Raw genomic sequence first — 26,896 nt, 5'->3', positions numbered from 1 at the left:
TATAACCAACTTTCCTATAATATATATATATATATATATATATGCAGGAGTGGCTGTGTGGTAAGTAGCTTGCTTACCAACCACATGGTTCCGGGTTCAGTCCCACTGCATGGCACCTTGGGCAAGTGTCTTCTACTATAGCCTCGGGCTGACCAAAGCCTTGTAAGTGGATTTGGTAGATGGAAACTGAAAGAAGCCCGTCGTATATATGTATGTATGTATGTATATATATATATATATATATATATATATATATATATATATATATATACATATACGTGTGTGTGTATATGTTTGTGTACCTGTGTTTGTGCCCCCAATACCGCTTGACAACCGATGCTGGTGAGTTTACGTCCCCGTAACTTAGCGGTTCGGCAAAAAAGACCGATAGAATAAGTACTAGGCTTACAAAGAATAAGTCCTGGGTTCGATTTGCTTGACTAAAGGCGGTGCTCCAGCATGGCCACAGTCAAATGACTGAAACAAGTAAAAGAGTATATATATATATATATATATATATTCACACACACACACAAATATACATTTACAGGCATATGCACCAAGACACGTTTGCACACATACATATGCATATACACCAACACACATTTATACATGCATATACTTATGCACGAACATGTGTATACACACCAACATGCACATTTACACACGCACACAACACAAACATTTACGCATACATACACATTAACACATCCACATGCCTTTATATATTCACACACTCAAACACACACATAAACACATACACGCACATAATATAAATATGTTCATACATATTTTCTTTCACCCGTGTCATTTACAGCCGCTGATTTAAATGCAGTCATATTTTAATTACTACTACAAATTATTCTTATTATTACAGCTAAAATGTCACGAGAGAATGTTTTACACTGAGCTACATATCTAAATAACATTTAGATCGCTACCATCACCACCCCCAGAAGGCTCGGTGCCCAAACACAGGACGAGTGTGTGCAGAACGGTTTCATCGCTGTACGTGAATCTCGGACAGGACCATGTCTGTAGAGATTATTTCGAACTACCTCTTATGAGCACTATCAGACGAAGGAATTCTGGAAATTATCCGTGGCTTTCAGCTTAAAAGTCCTCCGGAACTGTGGGACGATTTCCTCTCCCACCTACAACTCTATTAGGTCCAGTGTGTCCTCTGTCTTTTCGAACTAAAATAGGGGTCCCACTCTGTTGCACACATTCAGGCCAGGCTTTGGTTTAAGGATATCTCCCGCCCCTGCTACCTACCAGTCTCAGAAGCTGTGAAACAAGTCATAGCTATAGCTTGCCCTGTTGAATAGATAAATGAAAACAATAATACGTTATGCTCGATATATCTGAGAAAAAAATAAAAAGACTAAACGATCGTGGCTGGAACATCTTTTATGGTAGAACTGATGAATTAAAATCGACTGGAGGCGACACAACAACGACAAAAATTGCAAGTGCTACCCCATGTCGTTTGTGGATGTTGTTTCGATTCTCAGCTGACCTCATATCTTTTTTGTCGAAGGGCGCTTTTCGATGGTCTTTCAGCTATGATATACACATACATGTTGTATCACTCAGTTTTTTTTTCTTCAAAATAAATAGATAATATTCATTAAAACAGCAACGAATAACCTTTGTTATTTAACCCGCATGTGATGCTATACACGGTCACCTGTTATAAATAGAAGCAAAATTTCAAATTATTCTAGTCTTTTTTTTTTAATACAGATAAATACTATATTTGAAAAAAATTACTATTACATCCGTTTTGTGAAACGGGTGTAATAGTTAGTACTATCAAAAAGGGCGCGGAATCGGGGTGGGGGAAGATATAAAATGATAAATTCTTGGGACAAAAAATTCTTTCAGAGAAGGAAACAACCACCCAATACTCCGCCCTTTTCGTTCTCCATGAAATAATCAAAACGATTCCGAAAGTCCTCCAACCAAAGATTTACACCCGTTTCGCGAGACTGGTGCAATAGTAAAAAAAAAAAATTCCGAAGAATAAAATGAAAAAAAATAAACGGTGAGATGGTCACAGTTAGAATGATTTCTCATTCTAGGCCTGCTCGATCAGAATTGACCTGGGGTTAAACAACAAACCATTATCAATACTATTACAACTCTTTTCAGAATTGCAGAAACCTTCGTGTCTTTGAGAACTAGAAACCATACTACATTAAAAACTGCCGCTAATTATACAAACTGTATGAGAATCTTGATAACTGTTTATATTATTTAAATATTTCCGGCATCCACCTAGCTAGTTCCTCCCATTCTTTGAGAATAGCAATTCACTAATTGAGTCGACTCTAGTAATTCTTTATTTCCTCCTCTTCCTCCTCCTCCTCCTCCTCTTCCCTTCTCGATTTCCTTTTTTCTCACTCCCTCTCTCTCACTTTCGCTCTATCGCACACATTTTCACTCACTTTCTTTCTTTCTCTCTCTCTCTCACTCCAAGACAATAACACATTTTACGTTAAATGGAAACCGCGGCCGGAAACCCTGCAAGCCAGGCCAACAGAAGCATCAACACCAACATCAACACCAGTAGCAGAAACAGAAAGAAAAGCAGAAAGAAACGAAGACTGACGCAAAAGTCATTACATATTATCCTACACTCACCCGTTTGTTATTGTTAGTAGTAGAAGAAGAAAGAAAGAAAGAAAGCACGAAAGAAAGAAAGAAAGAAAAACGGAAAAAGACGGAGTTAGAATGAAGAATTGTTTTACAAGACGGATTTATATTCTACAAAAGATGCGAAAAAATTATGACGAGGATGTTATATTCTTCAGCTGGTGAACAACAGCAGTTCTGGCCATTGTTATTGTCGTTTGCCAACCATCATGTCGCTGCCAATACATGTGTGTATATATTTATACTTTTATATATAAATCTATTTATATGTACATGCATATAATAATACACACACACATAGATATATATAAATCTATATAAAATAACTCGGTGTTTCTCAATATGCAACTTCTAAGATTCACTTAACTTTGGCTTTTTGCAAAAGGTAAGGATAACTTAATTATCGCTTCCAAACCGTTTATTTATTCAATTTAATTTGGTGTCAATATAAATACATAGAAATCTATAAATATACACATTCGTATAATGTGATCGCGTATGTATTGTTGTTGTTGTTGTTAAGCTATATTGGTCATCCTTGATCGAACTATGCTTTTGGTCAAATGCATTCCACCTGTGACCATCCCATCTTTTTATTTATTTGTTTTGTTATATTGATTTTATTTATTTCAATCGTCGTGTCTCTCATACTACATTATCTCATGCATCCTTTTATCGTATCTTTTATTCTTTTCGATTTTTTTTTTAAAGATGTGTAATGTGCGGTTCGAAGATGTGACTGCTATCTCTAGCAGGCTGGTTGTGTGCGAACACGTTGATTCGTATGTATGCATGTATGTTTTTGTGTATGCGTACATTTGTCTTTGTGTGTCATTTATAGATTTGGTAGCAGTGAGAAGCAACTGCATAAATTCTTCCTCTTTATTTTTTTCTTCCTGTTCTTGTGCTCTATCATTTGCAAGACATCACACACACACACACATATATATATATATAAATTTATATATATAAATCGTTCCCAGGCAATAGTGTCGGAAATAATACAATACGCCAAAAACTAATTTCTTTGGTGGTTATTATATACTTTAAGCACCACAGATTACGATTCTATGAAAAAAGAAAAGAAAATTAACAGTTGGTGGGGGAAATTTTGTCCCCACCACCACCACCACCTTTTTTTCCGTAATTTTTCATTTTCGATATTTTTTTATTTTTCTTATTTTATTTTAGGAGGATTGGAGAGAAATTGATGTTGTAAAAAGTTAGGGATGTTTTTGAAGGATCATAATTTCAAATGTTTAAAACGTAAATCTAATGAAATGGTGAAAAGAAAATAAAAGTAAAAAAAAAAAAAAGTACACTATAAAGAGATAGGGCACCACCAACCAGACCCGCAAAATATAGAAATTTGGGGTGGAACAGAATTATAATCTGCAATGAATGAAATATACACACCCTAAGAAATTACAGTTTTTGGTACACTAGATAATTTCCGACTCTATTGTATAGGGTTGCCTCCGTTATATCTTATCTCATTTTGCTGTGTTTTTCCTTCCTTTCTTTTTCAGCTTTCCCATGTCAATAAAGCACCAATGTAGAGTTGGAAATGTTGATTTGTGTGTGTTGGGCAGAAGCGAACCATGTCTATTTGATTCGTTACATTGATTCCACGCTTGTTTATTCTTGTTTACACATCATTTTCCACGTGAATATATAAATATTATTACACTCACATACATAGAGGAATATTCTACACATCTCCACATACATGCGTACGTCAGTGCGTATTTATTTAGTTCAAACACGCATTATTTCCTCTCTTTTTGCGATAATGTTTCCATTCTGTCTTTTGTGTTGTCTTCCACAAGGCAGCATTATATTATGTCTTGTTTTCTTTGTCTTCTTGTTTGATTTAGCTTTTCCCATTCCACGCTTTATTTATTTGTTTATTGAATGGTTCGTCAATTAATAATAATTAAATGTCAATCTGAATAAATAAATAACTAAATTTGAGCGTGTTCAAGTAGCGGAACGAACCCTGTTTTTATTCGACTTGCTTCGCTGATTTTACGGTTGGCAAAGCTGGCACCAAGGAAATCACCTCTATCGATTTCTAAAACATCAACAATATAACATGGAATAATAATAATGATAATAAGAGAAGGCCAGCAATTTTAAAGGAAGGGTTAAGTTGCTTTCATTGATCCCAATACTCAACTGGTACTTATTTTATCGATCTCGAAAAAATGAACGGCAAAGTCGATCTCGGCAGAATTAAACTCAGAACATAAAAACGGCCGAAATGCCGCTGAGCATTTTGTACGACACGCTAACGATTCTGCCTGGCATAAGGCCAGCATTTTGCGTGGAAGGGAATAGTCAGTGAGCTCACCCAAGTTCTTATTTACCATTCTTTGGGCATTCAACGCCTTGATGGTGTCGTAGGCGGGGTGCCGACCCGATTTTTGGCGTGGCTTGGGTTTGGTTTTTTTTTGGGGGGGGGGCTCTTTCGTTTGTTTTTTTTAGACCTAGCAGAATCTATCCTCCAAGTCTGACCTTCCAGGAACAAAGACTAACAGAGAGAAAAAGAACCACCCCTCGTTGCAGATAGTTAGTTTATCGATCCCTAAAGGGTGCACAGATAAAATTGACCGCGGTGGCATCACCGGAACGGTTATCACATAGAATTCTGTCCGACAATGTAACAATTCTTGTACTTGCGTACTTATAAGTTCATATCACCAATTTCGAAAAAGTATATTAGTATATACCAAAGAATCTTTAGTCGATTTTCTCCGAAAAGGAAATCCTTCATTTATTTAATAATTCTTTAATTTATGAATAAATTTATAAACCACAATATATCTATGATACTATAGCATTATTATAGTTAGTTTCAGGCCGTCAACTTTGTACGATTATGCAAATAGGATCGTGCCTTGGCAGAAAGATCAAACGTATACACACACTTGTATGCATACACACCAGTACACATTTTACTCACGTACATACATAAACACCAATACCCAGTTACACATGCATTTGTACCAATACACACACGCATATATATATATTTTACACCCGCACGTACCCCCGCCCCAAACACGCACATTTATTCATGAGGCACGGTTTACTGGTTGAAATCCATTATGATTAACGTCCGGCCGTCGACCTTGTACAATTATGCAAATAAGTTCGTGTTTTGGCAGAAAGACCAGGCAGGATTTCGTGTTACTACTATCATCTGCAGATTGGTAGGAAGGCGGGGGAAAAGCAACCCTGCTGAAATGTTAAATAATAGTAGTACCTACCAGTTGAATCGAATCTCACACAAACCTGCCACAAAAGACTCCCGTGGGCTTACTTTAAAAGCAGGCCAAAACACACACACACACACACACACACATGCGCGCGCGCGCGTCCGGACTATCTGAGAATTAAAATAATAATAATAAAAATAAGGCGAGACTGTCGTGGTTTGAACTCTTGGATCAGAACGGGCCTACACTGAAAACAATAATTTTGAGCAATTTACTTGAGTCGGAGACTGATATGAAGAAAATTCGTTGTATAAAGTGTCGAATTACAAAATACTGGCTAAGGTGTTATTAATATAAATGACCTTCGATATTTTTAAATATCTAATTTAGTAGCAAATAAAAAGCCCTATCTATCTATCTGTCTGTCTCTCTATCTCTATTTATCTATTTGTCTCTTATCTAGCTGTTTATCCCTATATCCCCTCTCTCTCTCTCTCTATATATATATATATATATATATATTATTTCAGTCATTTGTTTAATCATTGGTTGGTGCTTTTTATGTGCCATGCCACTAGCAGTATAACCCGACCTTGTCCGGGTGTGACTTATTATGCCATCTACGAAAAGTCTTGCTAGCTGAAAATCAACTAAAAAGGAAAGCCTTACAACGAAAAAACCCTTATGATGTAAATATGTTCATAATTCAAAAGACGATGAAATTAATAGGGAAAGTCTGAAGGCTGTTTTGCGTAAAATTATTAAGCATACGTAAATTTCATCCGTGTAATTGGCCATAGAAATGCTTGTGCAAAACAACTTTTTGCGCTGCCCTAATTATACATAGCAGGGTAATCCCTTTTCACAGGAGCTAGGATGGCAATTTGTGATGAAGCAATTGCTGGCGATCTGTTGCTAAACAGTTTTGCCAGAATTCTATCAGATTGGACAGAAGGTGTTGATGCAGCATTTTGCATTATGTTCAAAGTAGCTACTGGAATGTGGTGAATTGCTGCAGTCTGTGGCTGTCATTTTAAACCGGTTGCTGTCTTTCCCCAGCAAACTCTCTTCTTTGGAGGCATAATCTATGTATATATTAAACAGAACAACAAAAGTTATAATAGATGGCAGGGTCGGTACTTTTCACATATCTGTAACTTTTCAGATTAACACCCGCACGATTACCCAACCCTAATCCTAAACCTAATCCTAACACTAACCCTAACCCTAAAAAACGTAACCGTAACATTAATCCTAAACCCTAACCCTGACCCTAAAACCCTAACCCTAGTGAAAATCGTGGTAAATTTACAAAACATTGACGAACATGAGTTATATTTTACTGAATGATTGTGTAATTGCACGTGTATGCTTTTGAGAGAGCGAGAGAGGAAGAGGTAGAGAGGGGGAGAGAAAGGAATAGGGGTAGTTAAAAGTTTTCTTATGACTGCTTCTCTTCACTGCCTATTACTTCATTAGAAATCTAAGGATGCACATAAGCACATAATAGAGAAAAATGAAACAAATATAGACGACTTGCTCCGAAACACCACCGAGTGGGGAACACTTCTCAAAAATAACCTGCAGTTGTTTCCTTCAAAATTCCTACATGCTTGAAATGTACATACATCAAGGTACATTTGTACAAAATTTCATGAAAAAATATTCATTTTCCTGGAAGTTAAGGGGAATTTAAGTGGAATTTCCGAATATTGTACCCCACCCCCTTCCAAAATACTTTCACCGAAAATTTTTGTATATTTGGAATCTACATAATAAATAATATATGCATAGAAAATTTCATTAAAAAAATATTCATTTTTATGAAAGTTATGACCTTCCCAAAGTTGGGGGATACAACTCTGTAGTTATGCCATCAATGTTTTGTAAAATACCACGATGTGAATGATTGTGTTTACTTCCTCTCTCGCTCTCTCAAACGTATACACATACGTTTGAGAGAGCGAGAGAGGAAGAGGGGGAGAAATGAATAGAGATTGAGAGCAATGTGTATGTTGTTGTCACAGGTCATGTATGTGTGGTTGTGTGTGTTTTTACGTATCTATGTTATGAAAAATAGGTAAAGAATACTGAGATGAAAGTTTAATCTATGACGTTGTATGTATCACTTTCTCTCTCTCTCCCTCTCCCTCTTTTACTCTTACTCTCTATATTTTTATGTTGAGCGCGTGTGTAAGAATGACGTTCCAGGTAGAAGGGATGAAATATAAAAGTTGCTAGAAACAACAGTCAAATCTCCCGGAATTTTAAAAATCTAATTACTGCACTGGAAAGTTCACATCGAGAAAATTCCATTGATGTAAAAATTTTTACGAAAAAGTGGAAAATGTGGATTTCTATAAACTTTCAAAAAGGCTTCACACAAACACACAACTTCAGATTTATATATTAAGATATATATATATAAATAATATATATGCATATATTTATATATTATTTATACTATTATATGATCGAGCGCCACGCATCCTTTTCCAAGTAAGTTTTATCTATATATATATGTGTGTGTGTGTATGTATGTATATAGGAGGATGAGGAGACCCCCTTCAGTCATAAATGACCATGGGATTGAACCTAGAAAGTTACCCTCCGAGGCACAAGTCCGGGCAAGGTTGTTTATGGAAGACCAGCAGTCACCCATGCATACCACCCTCCCATCTCTACACCACTGATCTCATCCACCACCACTATGTTCCTTCATAACTTCCAGAAAAATGGCTATTATTTTTAATGAAATTTTCTACAAATATTCTTCAGATGGTGTAGATTACAATTATATCAGATTTTAATGTGAAAAGAAATTGGTGGGTGAGCACACATGCATACTGACACACATCACATAATTTTTACCAAAATTTCAAGTTTCATTTTATAGATATACTAACAGTATAACCCGACGTTGTCCATGTGTGACTTATTACGCCATCTACGATAAGTCTTGCTAGGTGAAAATCAACTAAAAAAGAAAGCCTTACAATGAAAAAACCCTTATGATGTAAATATGTTCATAATTCAAAAGACGAAATTAATAGGGAAAGTCTGAAGGCTGTTTTGTGTAACATTCTTAAGTGTACGTAAATTTCATCCGTCTAATTGGCTATACAAATGCTTGTGCAAAACAACTTTTTGCGCTGCCTTGATAGGTAGGACGGCAATTTCTGATGAAGCAATTGCTGGCGATCTGTTGCTACACAGTTCTGCCAGAATTCTATCAGATTGGGCAGTAGATGATGATGCACCGTTTTGCATTATGTTCAAAGCAGCTTCTGGAATGTGGTGAATTGCTGCAGTCTGTTGGTGTCTTTTTAAACCGGTTGCTTTCTTTCCCCAGCAATGACATATTTGTATGTATGAGTGTGTGAGTTAAAATTCTGCCGAAGTTGACTTTGCCTTTCATCCTTTCGGGGTCTAAAAATAAGTACCAGTTGAACACAGGGGTCAATATAATCGACTATTCTCCACCTGGCCGAAGCCGCCGTTGTGGGAAAAATTTTAAATAATAATAATAAATAAATAAATAATAATAATAATAATAATAATAATGACCTCTGCCGATCAAACTCCCAACCCACAACTAAGCCTTAAGTGTATATATATATATGGGCAACACACACAATAAATAAAAAAGATGTTAGTAAGTAAAAGTGTTTTAAAAAAGATTGTTAAATTTTCAGATTAACACCCGTACGATTTTCACTACAGTGTTAGGGTTAGGGTTAGGTAGGTAATGATGCGGGTGTTAATCTCAAGATTTACGAAAAGATTTTCAAAAAAACTCACAGTTTGTAGGGAATAAATGTTTGTTGATCGTATTTGAGAAAGATGTCTCGATGGTGAAGGACGGTGTTAGAAATGGAAAGTAAACTTACAATTCCCGCCAAATTGGAATGAGGTCATTGGTAACCATAGGTACATATATATGTGTGTATTTACGTATGATTGGTAGTGTGTCTGTTTATTTGACTCTCACTCTCGTTTCTCTGTCTTTTTTTTGGATCGTTCGTAAACGTTCATAAGAGAAAGTAGCAATTGAAACGATGTGTAAGAGGAATAGAAATAGTTAATTTTAGAGGGGCAAAGTAATTTTTTATGTAGTTTTAGTATCTGTCATTACAGTATCGAAATGTGATTGTTTCAGTTTTGATCTTTTTGTATTTGTTGTTGGATTGATCGTAAAGGTTCATAAGAGAAAGTAGGAGTTGAAAGGATCTGTATTAGAAAGAGGAAATTTTATTAGGGAGAAAATGTTTACTGTTGTAGTTTTGTGGATTTTATTCATTATTAGGAAATTTTTGGAGTGAAAAAATGACACAGTGACCTAACAAATTGTATTTAGAATATTAATTGCGATTGTTTAATCGAAGAAATTTGGAATTGTGTAAATGTATGAATTTTAAACACACACACACAGAAAAATTGCCTTTTATAGTATAGATATATGTGACATGTGTCAATTTGTGTGCCCACCAACCATTTTTTTTTTCTTTTCTTCACATCAAGTTGTGATATAATCATAACGTACACCATCTGTAAGGTATTAGTAGAAAATCTCATTCCAAAATATCCTTTTTTCCAAAAGTTATGGAAGAAACAAAATCAGGGTGAGGGGCACATATGGGTATTCTTATTTTGTACTTGTTTCAGTCACTTGGGTGGAGCCATGCTGGGGCACTGCCTTGAGGGATTTTTAGTCAAATGAATTGACCCCAGTATGTCACCTTACTGGCACATGAAAAACAACATTCAAGCATGGTCGTTGCCAATGCTGCTGAACTGGCTCCCATGCAGGTAGCATGTAAAAAAATCTCATTTGAGCGTGGTCGTCGCCAGTACCACCTAACTGGCCCTCGTGCCGGTGTCACGTAAAAGCACCCACTACACTCTCGGAGTGGTTGGCATTGGGAAGGGTATCCAGCTGTAGAAGCTTTGCCTGATCAGATTGGAGTCTGGTGCAGCCTTCTGGCTCGCCAGCCCTCAGTCAAACCGTCCAACCCATGCCAGCATGGAAAGCAGACGTTAAACGACAATGAGGACTTATTTATTATTTTTAAGCCTAGTATTTATTCTGTTGATCTCTTTTGCCAAACTGCTAAGTTATGAGAATGTAAACAAACCAACACCAGTTGTTAAGTTGTGGTAGAGGACAAAGGCACACACACATGTACATACATATACATGATGTGCTTCTTTCAGTTTCCGTCCACCAAATCCACTCACAAAGCTTTGGTTGGCCCAAGACTATAGTGGAAGACACTTTCCCAAGGTGACATGCAGTGGGACTGAACCTGGAACCATGTGGTTGGGAAGCCACTCCTGCACCTATATATTTAAAAATGTGTTTGTTTGATGTGATATTTATGAAACGGTTAACTCTGTTCCCTATTCACCATGTAGACTAATGTCACAGCTTTAAATACCCTGGTTTAGGGTTAATTTATTTATCAAGTAATTTGTGGTATCAAGTTGCAGATTAGATTTGCTGAAATGTAGTGTATGAGACACTGCATCTATGAATTTGTGTGTGTGTGTGTGTGTGTGAAATGAATTTCTTATATCAAAAACTAATGATATTTGATTTAAGAAAAATCTTCTTTCTAATATGGTCACTACTGAGATATATTTCTAAATACATATTATCATTATTTAAACCGGATATGCCCAGCTTGAGGGAGGCGCAATGGCCCAGTGGTTAGGGCAGCAGACTCCCTGTCTTAGGATCGCGGTTTCGATTCCCAGACCGGGCATCGTTTGTGTTTATTGAGCAAAAACACCTAAAACAATTTTACATTAACTTGAAATTACTCAATACGTTTGGTTGAGTACAAATTTATCATTGACAGTGACTTCAAAGTTTTGGCTTGCTAAGCAATATATATATATATATATATATATATATATATATACAGGGGTTGGATAAAATAACAGAAACAGCTAGTATCATAACATCATAATTTTGAAATATTTATAAAACCGGCAAAAGCTTGTTTATTTTTAGGTTTTTTTTATTTATTATTAGTGTTGTTTATTAAGCAATGTTTTGCTAAAATTGCTGTTTCTTTTCAGATATCATCAGAAAAAGGCAATTAAAATTAATTAAAATGACAGATCTATCGGACTTTCAAAGGGGTCAAATTGTTGGTGCTCGTATGGTAGGCGCCAGTGTAATGAAAACGGCCGAAATGTTTGGCCTATCTGTCTCAAAAGTAATGACAGCCTTTGAGAAAGAGGGGAAAAAACCTCCTCATTGAAACAAAACTCCGGAAGAAAGCCAAAACTTTCAGATAGGGGCCGTCAGACTCTTAGGCAAATTGTTAGAAATGATCACAAAAGTACAGCTCCCAAAATTACTGCAGAGCTTAATGACCACCTCGAGAACCCAGTTTCCACAAATACTGTTCCAAGCTAATAGTCAGTAACAATGCCATTGAATTCCTCTCTTTTCCATGTGACCACCAGTATGGCTTCCACAGAGCCAAGTCTACTGGAAACCTATTTGTTTATATCTCTCATCTGTGGGCTCTCACTGTACAGAAGTTTGATGAAAGCAATGTTTTTGCCTCAGACAACATCAAAGCTTTCGACCATATTCTGGCATGCAAATCTCCTGTCAAAAATTTATTACCTATAAACACCTCTCATCTCTTAGAGTTGTAGCTTCTTATCAGCTCATACCATTGCAGCCTATATTGATGGAGTTCTTTGTACCCCAGTTTTTAATTAACTCTAGCGCTCCCCAGGGTGTGGTTCTATTCACTGCTTTCTTCCATCTATGTGCCAATGACCTACTTCTCACCACACTCAACAGCATCCACTCTCATGCATGCAACACAACTTTTCATTCCTTCTTAACCATGAATCATCCACATACAACCTAGATGCCACATACCAAGTTTGTATTGATTCCATAAATGGAAACCTTGAGAGCTTGCTCCAGTTGGGCCATGCCAACATTTTCTCTTTTAACATCAAAACAACTCCAGAAAACACCACATCACCTCGAAACACGAATGGTGAATGGCTTAAAGCTAAAGACCCCACTTTAACTGAAGATCTCTTCTGGCGAAAGCACATCCTTAACATAGCAAGGACTGATCCCAAAGACTAGCTCCTTCCTTTTGGCCCAGAAGATGTTCCAGCCTCCAACTACTGCTAACACTCTGCAAGGCCCAAGTGAGACCCCCAATTAAGCACTTCCCCCACATCTAGGAACCTGCTACTGCTGCTGCTACACAACCACACACACACACACTGACACCCTGGACCTCATCCAGAGAAAGGTCACTCAACTGATTGGTATTCCATCTTTGACACACTCCAACCTGACCCTCAGGGGTGTTATCTCCTCTCTCTGTCTTTCTATTCAACTTAATGACTTCTGTTGCTCAGAGTTGGATGGTGACCTCCAACTCACTCATCTCTCCACTTCTCATCAATTTTGGTATATCCAACTCCACCTCTTCCTGTACTAACCATTTTTTTTTCCCAATCCTTCATCCCCTGGACATCATCCAGCTCGGATCTCCTCTTCCTTGTTCATGTCTTTACCTGCAGATGTTGACCAGTACATGAACAACTACAACCTCACTGATCTTAGAGATCTTGTAAGGGTTATGGGCTCTGCCCCTCCCTCTAGATTTATGGAAGGTTTTAATTTAGATCACTTTAAAACAGGAAGTTTGTACCATAGAACCACAGACAGTCTCAGACAGACCATAGAACCACAGACAGTCTCAGACAGACCATAGAACCACAGACAGTCTCAGACAGGTTGGAATCAAAAGGATTCAATCACACCCCACCATTATTGGATGATGTACTCAGAGATTCACTGTGTTTAAAAAAGCAAAGACTGGATGGTCATGACTGGGATGCCTTTGAACATAGGTCTGCTTAACTGTCTTGTTACTATATTTCCACTGAAATACTTTGCTTTTGTTTCAATTTATTTTGAAGATAATGAAGACTTTAGTAAAATGACTGTCATTAAGTTGGTGTTTGGAACATGTAGTGTGAGGCCAAAGAGGACCATGCTGGTGCTACTTCCCTCATTTCCTTGTTCCCTCTTCCTCTTCTGGTGGAGCCCCTTGGCCATTGATGTCACTGTTCTTTCCTTCCGGTTCACCTCATCCTCACAGAACATAATCCAACATGGAATTTTAATGGGAGGTTTTAGTGTAGATACCTTTAAAACAGGAAGTTTGAATTATAGAACCAAAGGTTGTCTTAGATTGGTTGGTTTTTGGAAAGGTTAATATTGTTATTTTTATATCAAAATCGCAGCTCATTAATTAATTTGACCTGATAAGACAAATCTGATGCCACTTTTTGGCATCAATACCCCCAAATGTACTACAGAATAAATCTGACTTAAGTAACAAAGTAACACTGAATTGAACAGAATTGTCTTTAGGGGACACAAAGGTTTAGTTTCTTTCCTTTGACATCATTCATACTGTAATGTAAGTGGAGGTGCAATGGCCTAGTGGTTGGGGTAGTGGATTTGCAGTCGTAGGATCGTGGTTTCAATTCCCAGACCAGGTGTTGTGAGCGTTTATTGAGCAAAAACACCTAAAGTTCCACAAGGCTCCAGCAAGGGTTGGTGGCAAATCCTGCTGTACTCTTTCACCACAACTTTCTCTCACTCTTTCTTCCTGTATTTCAAAGGGCCAGCCTTGTCACACTGTGTCACGCTGAATCTCCCCGAGAACTACATTAAGTGTACACATGTCTGTGGAATGCTCAGCCACTTGCACATTAATTTCTCGAGCGGGTTGTTCCGTTGATCAGATCAACTGGAACCCTCGTCATCGTAACCAACGGAGTGCCACAATATGTAATGTAAACCTGGCAGTATCAGACCTTCTTAGTCCATTATTTATAGAAAACTTTCTACTCCAACAACTTCACTGTAACAACTCAACAGTTAGAGTTAAATTATAAATTCCATTCTCTGAATTGAAACCAGATGTTTTTGCCTGTTCATTCATTCTTTCTGTCTATTATTATATATACAATATCAGCTACATTCATGGAAATCTTTCAATAATACAAAGCTACCAACAGACCTCTTACATAATCTGTACCTAGCTTTTACTCCCAAAATATACAAAAATATCATAAATATTGTAATTTATTGAATTCAGAAAACTTTTCATGCAGATGTTAAATTTCAGTACACTCTTGTCCCTCCGTGTGGAGGCAGAAGATGAAGTCACAGAAAAAACATGTTGAAGTCGTATTTTAGAATAATTTCATCACAGCCATTTAAAAGTTATCCAAAGAAGATGCAATGGAAACTGTATTTTATTGCTAATAAATAAGAAGAGGAAGGCAGCAAGCTGGCGGAATCATTAGCACGCCAGGCGAAATGCTTAGTATTTCGTCTGTCTTTACATTCCGAGTTCAAATTCCAATGAAGTCAACTTTGCCTTTAATCCTTTCAGGGTCAATAAATCAAGTACCAGTTGCATACTGGGTCAGTCTAATTGACTGGCCCCCTTCCCCAAAAATTTTGGTCCTTATGCCTAGAGTAGAAACGAATATATAAATAGAGGCATTTTTTTTCCCACTTTTTCCATTTTATGATGCATTTGTGGAGACAGATCATCTTGTCGCAGAGTTCTAAGATTTTATACCAGTTATTTTGATGTCCATTCACAACTTTTCCACGCTACCCCCCATCACAAAATCAAAAATCATGAAAAAACACTCCACCCTAATGTATATATATACATGTACAGATATATATAAATATGCATGTGTGTATGTATGTATATTTCCCTCTCTCACAGCCTACCCATGGGATTACACCTTGAAAGTTGCCTTCCAAGGTACAAGTCTAGGCAAGGTTGTTTTATGGAAGGCCAGCAGTCGCCCATGCATACCAGCCTCCCCTCTCCATGCCACCGATGTTATCCAAGGGAAAGGCAAAGGCTGATACAACTTGGCACCTGTGATGTAGCAACTCATTTCTACAGCTGAGTGAACTGGAGCAACATGAAATAAAGGGTCTTGCCCAAGAACACAACACGCAGCCTGGTTCGGGAATTGAACTCACTATCTCACGATCACAAGCTCAATGCTCTAACCACTGAGCCATGCACCTTCATATATATATATATATATATATATATATATATATATATATATATATATATATATATATATATATATGTATGTATATGTATATATATATGTATGTATATGTATATATATATGTATGTATATGTATATATATATGTATGTATATGTATATATATATGTATGTATATGTATATATATATGTATGTATATGTATATATATATGTATGTATATGTATATATATATGTATGTATATGTATATATATATGTATGTATATGTATATATATATGTATATGTATATATATATGTATATGTATATATATATATATATATATATATATATATATATATATATATATATATATATAATCCATGTTCAATTAATAGAAAAGAAAATGGAGAGTTGAAAGTTAATAATTATTTATTAATAAATTGATAGTTCTTACTTCCTACGGCTTTTCCATTTGTGTTCATTACATAATTTATGCTTTAGTTTGCATTTATAAGTTATGAGCAAAATATTATCAGGGAAAAAGATATACATTAAACGATTACATGTTGACCTCTCTATTCATAAACCCACATGTATGTGTGTGTGTGTGTGTGTGTGTGTATAAAATCAAAATAAGCAACAGAATATCAAGAAGTGATGCAATACGACCATTTCAAGCGGCTCCATTTAATTGAACAATGCCATCATTACATCAATTTCTTCCATCTTCTTACTCTGTTAAAGTATTTGAGTAAAATTATATTAATGTGCCCAACTGATTAAAATTTCAGGAACCTGAAACAGCATGGCTAGGGAGTGAACTCACTTCTTCACCACCACAGCTGCACTTGTGCCAACATTCAGAATAATATTTTCCAATGGCAAGGTGATATGTTCTTGATATGCTTTGAAACAGAATACTTTTAAACCAATTCTTAAAAATTGGTAAATTGCGCAATTACTCGAAATGAAGACTATAAATATTTTAGAATTACAATTGCTATCATCATTATCGTTATCGTTGCCATAGCCACCTTCCTATCATCTTTTCCATCACTATCATCACAACCACCCCCATCAATATCATCACCATCACACTCGTCATTACAACTTTTATCTATGTTATCATCATTTTCATCATGTCCTCATCACTACCACCATCATCATCATCATCATCGCGGTCATCAGCTGCGGCACCACCATCACCACCACTACAATCATCACCATTATCACCATCAGTATCATCATCACCATCTTCGTCACGGTTACCACAGTCAGTTTACTTTTATTCTTTTCTTTTTGTCTTCTTTTACTTGTTTCAGTCATTAGATTGTGGCCATGCTGGGGCACCACTGCCTTGAAGAATTTCAATCAAACAAATCAGTACTTCTTTTTGAAGCCTAGTATTTATTTTCTGTTGGTCTCTTTTGCTGAACTGCTAAGTTACGGGGACTTAAACACAACAACACTGGTTGTCAAACAGTCATGGGGGAAAACACACACACACACACTATAATTATACACACACACTATAATTATACACACACACACACACACACACACTATATTTATAAACACACACACACTGAATTTATACACACACATACTATATTTATACACAAGCACTATATACACACACACACTATATTTATACACACACACACACTATATTTATACACACATACTATATGTATACACACTATATTTATCACACACACACACACACACACACACACACACACTATATTTATACACACATGAGTAAGCACATAAATGCAAAACAAAGTAGAAAAAAATAGTACTCAAATACCAAAGGTAGAGTAATATACTTTTATATTAAAGTTGCAAAGACATCACAAAAGCTCTTACTCTCCCTCGGGCAGTTGTTATGAACTTCTAAAGAACAATCTGTGGAGGTTTTGCAGTTTTAATAAATGTATGTATGTATGTATATATATATATATATATATATTCCTTTAGACATTTGACTGCGGCCATACTGGAGCACCACCTTTAGTCGAACAAATCGACCCCAGGACTTATTCTTTGTAAACCTAGTACTTGGTTTCTTTTGGCGAACTGCTAAGTTACGGGGGACATAAACACACCAACATCAGTTGTCAAGCGGTTGTGGCAGGACAAACTCGGACACAAATAACAAACACACACATACATATATATATATATATTTATATATATATATATATATATATATATATATATATATATTTATATATACGACCAGCTTCTGTCAGTTTCCATCTACCAAATCCACTCACAAGGCTTTGGTTGGTCCGAGGCTATAGGAGAAGATACTTGCCCAAGGTACCACACAGTGGGACTGAACCCGGAACCATGTGGTTGGGAAGCAAGTTTTTAACCTCACAGCCACACCTGCGCCTATATATATATATATATATATATATACACACACACATACACACACACACATATACAATAGGCTTCTTTCAGTTTCTATCTACCAAATCTACTCACAAGGTTTGGTTGGCCCAACGCTACAGTATTAGGCACTTGCCCCAGGTGTCATAGAGTGGGACCGAACCTGCAACCATATGGTTGGGGAGCAAATTCTTTACCACACAGTCACACCTGTGCCTGGCTATTAGGAAATTTTTAAAACCTCCTTTAATTCTAACCATTTTTAACTGATTGTAATCCATGACTTCTTTTTCTTCTCTCTTTAATCTTTCTCTTTTTTTCATTTTCTTTTTCAGCTATGCTGATATTGTTCTTGTACCATGAGTTGCAAAACCACGGCAACCAATATATTCGTATTGATGACCAATCAGTTTTACATTAATCAATACAAGAAACTGACTCTCATCATTTTTACCATTTGTGCTGTTGGTTTAATCGTTTTTACGTGTGCTCAGACATTCTTTGCCAACAATTACTTATTCAACTTTGGAACAGATATCAAAACTTTGCCCAAATTTGAGGAAATTAAGCATGAAGACTACAGCATTCGTCCCAAGATCCGCCACAGATTTCATCGTTACCCCCACACGAGCAGGTATCTCCCTCAGTGTATTATTATCGGAGTTCGCAAAGGAGGTACGGGGGCTCTCATTCATTTTCTGGACATTCATCCCAACATTGCTATTGCTTCAACCGAAGTTCATTTCTTTGATAACAATTACAAGCGTGGCCTTAATTGGTACAGGAAACGCATGCCGTATTCTTTCCCAAATCAGATAACCATCGAGAAAACCCCTGCTTATTTTGTAAAAAAACATGTCCCAGAATCTGTGAAAAAAATGAACCAATCCATTAAACTGCTTTTAATTGTACGTGAGCCTGTTGAAAGAACCATTTCTGATTACACCCAAATTTGGGGTAAATTGGTCAGAAATTCTTCATATCCAGCATTTGAAGAACTTGCAATTGACCCAGTCACAAAAATGGTAAACCCATCGTTTGCTGCCACAGAACGTTCTCTGTATGACAAACATATGGCCAACTGGCTGAAATACTTTAATCTTTCACAAATCCATATTGTCGATGGAGATAATTTTCGGCATAATCCATTTAAGGAAATTGTTGAAATTGAAAAATTCCTCCATTTAGAGCACAAAATATCAGAAAAGGACTATTATTTTGACCCTGATAAGAAATTTTACTGCATAAGGGGATTCATTAATCGATGTTTACCAGACTCTAAAGGACGGCAACATGTTAAAGTGCAGGAGTACGTGAAAACAAAACTACGGAATTTTTTCCGGCCGCATAATGAAATGTTTTTTAAGATGATTTCTAGAAGGTTTGAAAACTGGTAAAATTACACCATCTTTTATACACACACAGACATATATATATATATTACTATACAGTAGATATCATCCTGGTTATTCGCAACAGCTTTCACATTGAGTTTATCTTGTATCCTATATTCTTATCCTCATAATGCTTCACTGATGCATCTCTTTTATGCATTTCTTTTCATATATACACATACATATGTTATATTCAATCATCCTTGCCATAAGTTATTTATTATATACAGCCTCCTCTAAATGTTTTATATAAATTGTTTGTTCGTTATGCAGGCAGCTAATGTTACTAATCAACAATATGGCCGCTTCCACTAAGCCCTTGTGCTGACAGATGTATGATGTAGTTGCATGTTTCTAAAGTTCTCAGGTTTTATATCAGATTCAGCTTTTTATATTGCATCCACTGAAATCAAATCTATTTTCATCTTAATCATTAAATATTTTTTTATAACATATCAGACAGCACTGTAAATATTCTTCGCTTTCTAAACATCATGGTAACATTTTGTCCTTGTTATTGCATCTAAATTCAAAATAACATGATATTCTATAGCCTCCAGAACTCTGTGAATCTAATTTGCTGTTATTAATTCTGATATTAGTAGGGCAGTCATTATTAAACAAGGGTAATGAAACATAATGTTTTGAACATTATACTAAATAACGAAAGTTAGACATACAATACCTTTAAACGATATGTTTGAAATAAATACGACATAAAAATGTAAAGATGCATTTAAAAGTAATGGTTGACCCTAAAACTAAAATTATGAATGAAGCAGCTCTTCTAAAATGGCTAAATGGTGCTATCTTACAGCTCAAAATCATGTTACTGCTATAGTATGGTACCCCATGCTTTGCCAAGTTGTATTCTTGTAGAATTTCTTGTGTGGTAAAAGCTACAGGGAACGCAACCCAAAATCCAATGTTGCAATCTAGAAATCTAGCAATGTAGCCTCTATATGTTCATCAGGCCTATGAGAAGTCATAATCAATCTTACACAAATCACATACTATTGTCTTGAAAAAGGAAGGATTCATTGGATAAAGTACTCCAAAATACACTGTCTGGAAAGATCTTGATGTGATGGCTGGAATAAGCTTTGATCATTAGGCTTACAAGATCAGGCCTGATCTGGGATTAAATTATAACAGTTAAAAGTGAGTAGTAACAGCTTGGCTGGATTATTTATATTTGTAGATTGTCAAAATGTCAAGATCATTTATAGTCGTAATTATGTCATGTTTATTGTGTTCAAATATTAAGTGAAACAATTATCTTCAATTATCTTCAGGTTACTTACTATGCAAGTACATCTCCGTAATTATCTTCAATGTTTATTTATAACACTAAACATTTCAGGTGTATGGTACATACCATGAAATGTAGACACATAGATAATGTATATATTTCGATGTGTGTGGTAAACTCCAAAATATACATATATGCATGCATACACATACAATTGATGTATGTGTACACAGGCAGTAACAGTAAATCTGTCAGATTATACTGAAGCTCTAAGACCCTGGTTGATTTCTAAGAAATTTTTATGATGAATTAACGGTTAGGATTTTAATGCGAACATCGAATCAAGATGAGATGTCTCACTATGTTGAGGATATGTAAAGTATCTTATCATGCTAAAGACAAATGACAAAATGACTGAATTATTTTGCAGAGATAAATTAATCCTGTTGAAATAATTGGTCTTAATTACAAATAATATAATGTCAGATTCTTTGTAACACAGTCACCTACAAAGTGATAGATTTGTGGTTCAAAACCTGTGAAGGGACCTGCATCTCTTTTCTCTCTTCTATGAGTGATTATAATGACTAATATCTTCTGCAGTGTTCAGGGATGAGTAACCCTTTTGTTACCTTATTTCTGTAGGGTAACAAAATAACACTGACTTTGTATTAATTGATTTTCAAAAAATGAGGGATTTAGTAAAACAACTTTTGTCATTCTTAATCTGGTATTTGGAACATAAATTAATATGGAATTTCGATGAATGGTTTTAATTTAGATCACTTCAGTACAAGAAATTTGTATTTTAAAACTAGGGGCTGTCTCAGGTGTGTTGGTATCAAAAGGTCAATCTGATGTTTGGAACGTAAATTAACCTGGAATTCTGATGGAAGGTTTTATTTTTAGATCATTTTAAAAGCAGGAAGTTTGTATGGTAAAACCAGAGGCATTCTTGGGTGGGGTTAGTAGCAAAAGAGTTAAAAAGTTGAAATCTATTGCTAAGGAGTGACAAAATTATGATTGAATATAATTTGTGTCCTAATGAATTAATAACGAAGCTAATTATTCCATTCCAGATAATATGAAATAATTAACAGATTATTTTTGATTATGAGATTACTGTTTGCTTATTACATTACTGAAGCATTTTTTTTTTGTTGTTTTTATTGTAGTTGTTGCTTAGTCAGCACTCAATCTTCTCTCTGAAAAGGCCTGGTCTCCTATTCCTATTATTATGTGTATTACAGCCACTCTTCTATTGGGTTGTTCGGAAAGTTCATGCCGATTTTTAAAGGAAAGAAAAAGGTCAATAAATACTTGCCATTACATTTTTAATCAACCAAATATGAACCATTTTGTTGCACAATACATCTCCATCTTTCCTTTAACTTGAAAATACCTTCTTCCTATAGACTCAGTCACACTCACACACACATGCACACACATTATATATATAGAAAATAATGTAATATTGTAATACAGGGTTGGCCAAAAGTCACCCAACAGTAAATCAAATTCCCAATAGTAAATCAACAGTACTTAATATTCAGTTTTATTTATTCGTTTGGAAAAATGGTGTCGCTTAAGAACAGTTTGAACAGAATTCCCAGAATTGAGGTGGTTTCATGGCAAATAAGTCGAAAGGTAAGCTACTATAAATTGGCACAAACTTTCCGGACAACCCAATATTATGCAAGTAACTATGTAGTTCCTCTATAGCACTGTCTTGGCCCCATTTTTTTTCATACCTCAACCTCCTGTCTCCTAGCATAAAGCTGCATCTCTCACTACTGTTGCCCAACTCTGTCAATCTTTGTCTTGTGGGCTTCATGGTGACCTCACTAGTGCTGGTGCCATGAAAAATGCACCACCCAGTATACTATGTAAAGTTGTTGGCATTATGAAGAGCATCCGGCCATAGAAATCTTGCCAAAACAGGGTTCATCAGATCCTGTCAAATCATCCGACCCATGTCAGCATGGAAGACTGAAATTAAAAGTTGATGATGATGATGATTGCACACCTGACTATTCTGCCTTTTTCTCATCCTAAGTGTATCAAGGACATTAGTCAACATGTTCTGCTTTTCTTCAGATACTAGATTGGGATTTGAGAGAGATGTCTGCTATTTCTTACAGTTTAAAGAACTATGAAGAAGCCAAACTATGATCAAAGGCATTCCAGTCCTGACCACTCCATCTATTTATCTATCAATCTGTATATATATATATATATATATATATATATATATATATATATATATAAATATATATAATAAATGAAAGACAGAAGATGGAATATATGAGAATTTATTGTTAATCATGACAATTGTTTTGACACATCTAGCATCGATTCCTCTTGGGTGGGACATTAACAACTGGTTCAGGAGCATCCAGTGGTGCAGATGTATCTCATTGGGTGACAAATAACTACAACTCATTAAAATAACTGTTCCGCAATGTAATTTTCCATTTTGCAGAAAGAAAAGCAGTCAGACGGAGGAAATAGCTTCATTTATAGAGAAGATCAAAAATAAAATCTCAGAGGGCAAAAACAGAAATGAACATGCAATCCAACGAAAAGAGTATTAAACATTATAAGGGTGTTGAATAATTACAACACCAGTCTGCTAGAAATAGACCCCAAATGGTCTATGAACCACTTAGATTATTACTCCACTACACAAGGTCATAAGCGAGGATTTATAAAATAATTTGGATAGTACCACATCTATTGATTTCATGGTTTGAATTATCAAAACCCCTTTCCAGTCATCAGTGGCAACATACCGAATGTATGTCTATTTCTAGCAGACTGGTATTGTAATCATTCAACACCCTTATTATAATTTTAATATAGATTAACCATTATGGTATTTTAGTATGCTGACCACTGATAAATCATTAAATAATGACTTTATCCTAATTATATATATATATATATATATATATATATATATATATATATGTGCAGGGACTATAAGCGAAAAGGCTCAGCAGATATATTATTCCTGTCCAAGTCCCAAAGACCCAGAGATCCAAAAAGGAACCACATGCATTTTTTTTTTTTGAAGGAGGAGGAGTAAGAGGTCCCCTACCCACTTCCCAAGTGAGGCTTGTAAACAACCTCATTCCACATTACAAAATTTCTCTCACAGGCTCTGCACACACACACAAACTACGCATATATATACATGTACATACACACACACATTTGAACATATGCAGTGTTTGTCCTTCCTGTTTTTAAATGCAGCAAAGAAGGATGTGATGGAATTTTGGCTGCTTTGCAGACCATATAAAGGCTTTGAGATAGAGCTGGGTATATACACATACAGTTTATATTTTCACCAATGACTCAGAATACATTGGCTATGATAAAAACCGCACACATACATTGAACTAATAGCTTCTAGATATGCCCACCACACCCAAAACCCTACCAAAACGTTCTGTATTCCCTCCACTATTAAAGCATTGTTTTGTTTTTGTTTTCTTCATTTTTTTTTCTTTGTTTGTCACAGCTGAGAGGCAAAAATGAAAGCCTTGTAAATATTGTGTTTTTTTTTTCATAATGAACCCTGCAGATGTTATTCAAATGGTGTTTTAGAATTTCAGAAATTTTTTTTCTATTAATATTTATCAAGATCCATTCTTGAATTGATTGGTTGTTTTTCATTCAACCAACTTCCGTCCCTTGTGATTGACTCCAATTTGTATTGATCCTGTTTTAAGAATGTTTTGCTGGTGTTCCCCAATCAGCTTGTTACAAATTGGTTTTTGGCATTTTGTTGATGACTGTCTAACATTCCGGAATATTACCTTCTGGAATTGTATTTTTCCTATAGACTCACTCACACTCACACACACACACACACACACACACACACACACACACACACACACACACACACATTATATATATACAAAAGAATAATGTAATATACGTAATATTGTAATACAGGTTTGGCCAAAAGTCACCCAACAGTAAATCAAAATTCCATAAGTACTTAATATTCAGTTTTATTTATTCGTTTGGAAAAATGGTGTCGTTTAAGGACTTCAGTTTGAACAATTTCCTTGATGTTTCATATTTAGATGCTTTTATTAAATCCATTCAGTTGTTAAACATAAATAAACCTTGGAATTAAATGGTTTTGATTTACTGTCAGGTGACTTTTGGCCAGCCCTGTATATGTAAATGATGAGGTGGCAAGCAGCCAGATTTGTTACTACACCAGGCAAAAATGCTTAGCAGCATTTCATCCATCTTTACATTTCAAGTTCAAAGGTTGACTTAGCCTTTCATCTTTTGGAGATTGATAAAATAAGTGCTACTTGAATACTGGAGTCGATGTAATCAACTCCAAGATTGCTAGCTTTGTACCAAAGCTTGGAACCAGTACATGCAACTGATATACTTTTTAAAAAGACCTTTAAGCAATGCAAGTGAGAAAATTTGGGTAAAATATGTAAAGTGATGCCAATAGCATCAAGGCAAGATATTGTATCACCTTATAGAGGCTATCTAATGCTTCTATGATATTTCAGAAAAGCTTCCCCTTATCAAATATATGATAGAAAATAATGCAAGAGTTCAGAGAAAAATTATCATTATTGGCAGGCCGTTCTGGTGTATTTGATAAGGGGAAAATTTCCTGAAATATAAGAGAAATCTTATAAACAACCTATGCAAGGTGATACAATACTTTCTTGTCTTTATTTGTTGGCATCACCTGGCATAGTTTGCCTAACACCTCACCTGCATTGCTTAAAAGATCTTTTTGAAAAATATCTATATTAGATGTGTGTGTGTGTGTGTATACATATATACATACATACTATATATATATATAGTATGTATGTACGTGCATGCATATATATATATATATATATATATATATATATATATATATATATTCATGCATACATATATATATATGCATATACACAAACATACATAAATATATATATTATATATGCATATATAATATACACACACACACACACACATATATATATATACATACATATAATATACACATAAATTCTTATGATATACACACACATATATACATACATATAATACACACACACACACACATAAAACACTTACATACATCCCCACTAACCTATGCTACTATACTTCCAGGCACAGAGACACACCTATACCAACACATACACACCTGCTCTCTCTCCTCCTAGAACTTCATTCCCACCTGGTTCCAAACCACTTTTCTGTTTATATATGTTTTCTCTCTTACCAGCTGTTTCTCTTCATCACTCACTCTATGCTTTTGGTTTTCTCCTGATGAAGGACTAATGCCTGAAACATTGACACTTTCACTTCCCATTAAAACATTAAGCTAATACCTTACCCCTCCTGTGTTGTCTTTTTTTATTGTTCATTGCATTTATACTGTGTATGTATGTATATATGTATGTTGTGTGTATATATATATATATATGTGTGCATCTGTGTGCGTGTGTATGTGTGTGTATATATATATATATATATATATATATATATATATATCCTTTTTGCATTTTTTCCATCATTTGCAGAACATTGAACAGTAAAAAGTTGCTTTTTTTGTGAGCATCTTCACATATTTTATGAATGAAAATATCCCTGAATGGCCAAATTACATTCATTTTGTTCCTGCCAAAATCATGTGAGTGCACGCACATGTGCATGCAAATATATATTTTCTCTATTGACATGCAGAGCTGAATGACATGCATGAATTCATAATTCTCAGGTTTTACATGCTCTATGATTCTACATTATCATTTAAAGAACTAAATCTTTTACTGTGACATTACAAATTTCATCTCTATGCAATGTAAAATCAAATACCAGTCATGCACTGG

The 26,896-nt window shown here is 35.4% G+C and overlaps 1 protein-coding gene across 4 annotated transcripts; it reads left to right on the top strand.

Moving 5' to 3' along the window:
• Positions 1-712: 712 nt before the first annotated feature.
• Positions 713-26,399, top strand: LOC106877503 (heparan sulfate glucosamine 3-O-sulfotransferase 5). 4 transcript variants are annotated; one of them, XR_008265016.2, is made up of 2 exons: positions 713-3,043; positions 4,188-7,163. XR_008265016.2 is itself a non-coding variant. In XM_014926431.3 (2 exons), the coding sequence occupies exon 2, from the start codon at positions 18,734-18,736 to the stop codon at positions 19,769-19,771; it is 1,038 nt and encodes a 345-aa protein (XP_014781917.1). In that variant the 5' UTR covers positions 875-3,043; positions 18,710-18,733; the 3' UTR covers positions 19,772-26,399. The 4 variants fall into 4 exon arrangements, 3 of the variants coding, with proteins under 3 accessions (XP_014781917.1, XP_014781931.1, XP_089214601.1); XM_014926431.3 differs by lacking the exon at positions 4,188-7,163 and adding an exon at positions 18,710-26,399 and having other exon boundaries at positions 875-3,043; XM_014926445.3 differs by lacking the exon at positions 4,188-7,163 and adding an exon at positions 18,710-26,399 and having other exon boundaries at positions 922-2,885.
• The last annotated feature ends 497 nt before the right edge of the window (positions 26,400-26,896 follow it).

This window comes from Octopus bimaculoides, chromosome 10 (genome assembly GCF_046866305.1).
Source record: "Octopus bimaculoides isolate indiv1 chromosome 10, ASM4686630v1, whole genome shotgun sequence".
Lineage (NCBI taxonomy): Eukaryota > Metazoa > Mollusca > Cephalopoda > Octopoda > Octopodidae > Octopus > Octopus bimaculoides.
Note: the sequence above shows the minus strand (reverse complement) of the source record. Positions and strands in the feature narration are given on the sequence as shown.